This window comes from Cebus imitator, unplaced genomic scaffold (genome assembly GCF_001604975.1).
Source record: "Cebus imitator isolate Cc_AM_T3 unplaced genomic scaffold, Cebus_imitator-1.0 Scaffold43, whole genome shotgun sequence".
Classification (NCBI taxonomy): domain Eukaryota; kingdom Metazoa; phylum Chordata; class Mammalia; order Primates; family Cebidae; genus Cebus; species Cebus imitator.
This window is the reverse complement of record NW_016107358.1, coordinates 7,952,692-7,957,137: the sequence shown is the minus strand read 5'-3', so window position 1 is coordinate 7,957,137 and position 4,446 is coordinate 7,952,692. Positions and strand designations below refer to the sequence as shown.

The 4,446-nt window shown below is 51.3% G+C and overlaps 1 protein-coding gene across 2 annotated transcripts in view; it reads right to left on the bottom strand.

Moving 5' to 3' along the window:
• Positions 1–623: 623 nt before the first annotated feature.
• Positions 624–4,446, bottom strand: part of SSR1 (signal sequence receptor subunit 1) — a 48,818-nt gene continuing 44,995 nt past the window's right edge. For both annotated transcript variants that reach the window (XM_017526752.2, XM_017526753.2), the window contains one exon: positions 624–1,467. In XM_017526752.2, coding sequence (XP_017382241.1) covers positions 1,443–1,467 — 25 coding nt within the window. In that variant the 3' untranslated portion in view covers positions 624–1,442. The remainder of the gene's footprint in view (positions 1,468–4,446) is intronic.

Sequence of the window (4,446 nt, the reverse complement as noted above, 5' to 3'; positions counted from 1 at the left end):
AGCCCTGCATCTCCGCCTCCTCCTGTCCTCTCCTCAGATGCAGTTCGCCTCTGCTCCTGCTGCTTCCCTGGTCCCGTGTCCTGTGTCCTTTTATTTTTTTTGAGACAGAGTCTTGCTCTGTCACCCAGGCTGGAGTGCAATGGCGCAATCTTGGCTCACTGCAACCTCCACCTCCCGGGTTCAGGCAATTCTCCTGTCTCAGCCTTCTGAGTAGCTGAGACTACAGGCGTGTGCCACCATGCCCAGCTAATTTTTGTATTTTTAGTAGAGACGGCATTTCACTATGTTGGCCAGGCTGGTCTCTATCTCTTGACGTTGTGATCTGCCTGCCTCAGCCTCCCAAAATGCTGGGATTACAGGCGTGAGCCACTGCGCCCAGCCCCCTGTGGCCTTACCTTCACCTCTTTCCAAAATCCCCACTCCCATTCTCAAAGGCTCAGCTCAGAGATCCCCGCTCCTGAAACCTTTCACGCTCCTCCTCACTGCCACCTGCAACCCCCCAATGTGTTCTTGCTGCAAGTCCATAATATTAGTTATGGGCCCAGCTAGTGAAGACAGGCAGGTGCTGTCTTATTCAGCTGTGAATGCCCAGGGCCTGGCACTCAGCAAGAGATGCATACTTATTTGTAGGCTTTTCAATTCAATTTATTTTACTCTAATTCAATTCAGGGCAATTCAACTCCATTCACATCAGCACAAGGACAGAGGGCCCCGGAGCCCACAATGGGCACCAGCACACAGGCAGTGGCCTCAGGCAGCCTGGCTGGAAGGAGCCCATTGGTCTTGCAGGCGTAACTCATGTTGCAGGCATAATTCGTGTGCACATGCGGCACTGCTCGGCCTGGGCACCAAACTCTCCCTGTGCCTCAGGTCCCTCCAGATGTCCCCCCCCTCGCCACCCCTCCTGAGGATGCTCATCTTTGAAAATGTCCTGAGACGGAACTGGAAGCTCTAAGGTATGCGCCGAACCATCACATGGCAGGGGCTGGCAGGCTTCACACAGAGTCCCCTGTTTCCTGGCCTCAGTCACCATCAGTGTAGTGGGCGGGGGCAGCTGACCCAAGGGGCCTACTACATGGGTCGCATGATTCAGCCAGTCCTCACTGGCGGGACCTGCATCCCCATCCTACTGGCTGGCAGAGTAGGACTGGTTTCCTGGGAAATCCCCACCCAGAAACAGCACACGACAGCTGTTACTCATCAGCCACAAAGGCCTAGTGACACAGCCATGCCCAGTGGTGACTTCCCAGAGCCATCTGGTGGAGGACCCAGTTGAGTGGGCTGCTGCTGTCCTGTTTCCCAAATTGCAAAACGGTGCAGAAAAGATGGCTGGGTCTCCAGGAACGGCTGTTCCGGGGGAGGTCCTGGAGCAGCCACGGTGGAAGTGCAGGCCTTGCACCTGGAGACCACGAGGCGCCCAAGTGCAGAGCGGTCAGATGCCGTCAGTGCGTCTCCCTCCTCCTGCGCCTGAAAGAGCAAAGGGAGACAGTGACCTCCTGAGAGGCTTCTGGACACCCCGCCAGGCACTTCCCTACTGGTGCCTGAAGCATGTGGCTGGAGAGAGGCAGCAGGGCGGAGGGCCCAGGACTCTCTGCTGCTCTGTCCCGGCCAAATAGTTCCCACGATCAAAGACCCAGAGACTCTCCCCTCACACCCACGCATCCTCCCATGAAGAAACATGGAACAATCTAGGATGGGGTTAAAAGTTTCTAAAACTGGTACATTCTGTGATTCCCCAGAGGAAGGATAAATACCGTGCTTTTTTCTTGGGATTTGATCAGACTTTCATGCTTTCAGTGAGAATCTGGTATAAAAAGAACCCCCAACATTTAGCCATGCTTCACGAGTAAAGCAGTTGAAAACCACAAACAAAAACCCATCTGGAGAGATTGGGAGGTTTCTGCTTTGCAACTGAATCAGCTCCCAGATCTCGCTCATTCTTTCATTCACTCAACACACCTTTATTTATTCATTTTTTAAAGACGGGGTTTCACCATGTTGGTCAGGCTGGTCTTGAACTCCTGACCTCAGGTGATCCGCCCACCTTGGCCTCCAAAGTGCTTGGATTACAGGTGTGAGCTACCACGCCCGGCCTCAACACACCTTTATTAAGCACCTACTATGTGCCAGGCCCATCGGAGCTGGGACACCGTTGTGAGCAAGATGTGGTCCCATGAGCCTGGCAGTGGAGCAGGGGAAGAGACACGTGCCACGATGGCTTGGTCAGTGTAGCTGAAGCTCTGTACCCAGAACTCAGGTGAGGGACCAGACACCTCCCCTAACTGTGGGTGCCTGGAGGGCGCTACGCAAGCTTTCTTAGGAGAGGGGTCATGAATAGGAGGTTGCAAAAAATAAGACCCCCATTCCCAAGTCATCAGTATCCACATCATCAATAACAGGCCAAGCCAGCAGCAACCATGTGGCCCTCGAGATGCTGAGCTGGGAAGGCCAGAGCGCTGCTCAGGGCTATTCCTGCCAGAAAGGCAGAACCTGAATCTAATCTGGAAGAAGCATCACACAAACTCTAACGGGGGTACTCTCTGCCGAACAGCTAGCCTGCACTCTTCTCAAATGCCAGGGATGCTGACAGAGAGGCTGTTCCCGAACAAAGGAGGCCAATACATGACAACTAAACGTACTGCAGGATCCCAAGCCAGGAAAAAAATAGCTGTCAGGAGGATTAGAGACAATGAGTGAATGTGAACATGGCCTGAGGTTTAGAAAACATGACATAAATGTTAAACGTCCTGATTTTGATAACTGCAGTTTGGTTATGTAAGAAAATGTTTGTTGGAGGTTAAATACTGGTGTATTTGGGGAAAAGGGGACATGGCATGTCTGCAACTTACTCCCAAACAGCTCAGAAAAAAATACGCATGGTAGGTGTGTGCATTTGTATGTGGTGAAATGCTAAGCACCATCTGAGTGAAGGGTATAGGGCATTTCTTTGTACTATTTTGTAACTTTTGTGTAAGTTTGAAAGGGGCAGGGTGTCTGGGAGAGAGGGCGGCCTGTGCAGGCGGGAGCTGGCACCAGTGTGGTGTGCACAGGGAATGAGCTGCTGGGCTGGAGTACAAACTCACAGGAGGACCAGTGACAGAGGGGCCAAAGGGTAGACAGAGGCAAGCGGTGGAGGCCTTTGTCCTGATGGCTGTGGGGAACCTTTAGGTTTTCAGCAGGAGAGAGCGACAGGGTCAGAATGCCATTTGATAATGACCACACAAGCAGCTCGGGTGGTGGGCTGGAAGGGGACCAGACTGGCAGCTGGGAGAGTGGGGCAGGGGTCTCGCAGCACTGCAGGCAAAGGCTGGCACCACACCCACATGGGGCAGCACACGGGAACCAAGCTTGCTACATTCCCGAGGCCCGGAGCAAGGCAGGCTGCACAAGAGCTGGATATGAGATGTTAGGAGGCAGGAGGATGGAGGGGGTCTGCAAAAAGGAAGTTTCTTCTGGAAGTGTTGGCACCGAGACAGGAAATACTGCAGAAAAAGTGGTTTAGGGAAGGAACTAAACCTCTCTCCGCTTGCTGGAGATAGTTAGGGCATTCCTGGGGCCAGCCTACCCACGTCCATATCCTGGCTGCCTTTCTCACTAGCTGAGTGGCCTCACCATTCTATACCTAGTTTGCTCAGCTCTAAAATGGTGATAATAGAACCTATCTCAAATAGAGAACATGAGCAGGGAGGAATTGTTGAAGTCCTGTTTTTGGAGGGAGAGCTAATGGCAATCATTTTCATCTTTTATCTCAAGTCATCACTTGGACCCTTTAATTTACAAAATTCAGTAAAATCTGTAATGTTTCAAGGAGTCAAACAATTCCCATCATCCTAATAAAGGCAGTGTTTCCTTGAAAACAAAACTGCTGTATGGAAATATATACATATTTGTTTTTGATACAGAGTCTCTCTCTGTCGCCCAGGCTAGAGTGCAGTGGTGCAATCTTGGCTCTCTGCAGCCTCTGCCTCCCGGGTTCAAGTAATTCTTCTGTCTCAGCCTTCTGAGTAGCTGGGATTACAGGCACGTGCCACCATGCCCAGCTAATTTTTTTTTTTTTAGTAGAAAAGGGGTTTCCCCATGTTGACCAGGATGGTCTTGATCTCGACCTCATGATCCACCCGCCTCAGCCTCCCAAAGTGCTGGGATTACAGGTGCGTGCCACCACACCTGGCTAATTTTTGCATTTTTAGTAGAGATGAGGTTTCACCATGTCTTGAACTCCTGACCTTATGATCCACCCACCTCGCCTCCCAAAGTGCTGGGGTTACTTACAGGTATGAGCCACTGCGCCCAGCCCAGGAATGTATTTTTTAAAAGACCCATGTAGGCTGCAGGATGTTTTAGCTTGGCCTGGATAACATAATTTTTGACAAAGGAAGATGTGATAGCTCTCTTCAAACATATAAAGGGCTGTTATAAGGGAGAGAGGGCAGATTTTTTTTTTTT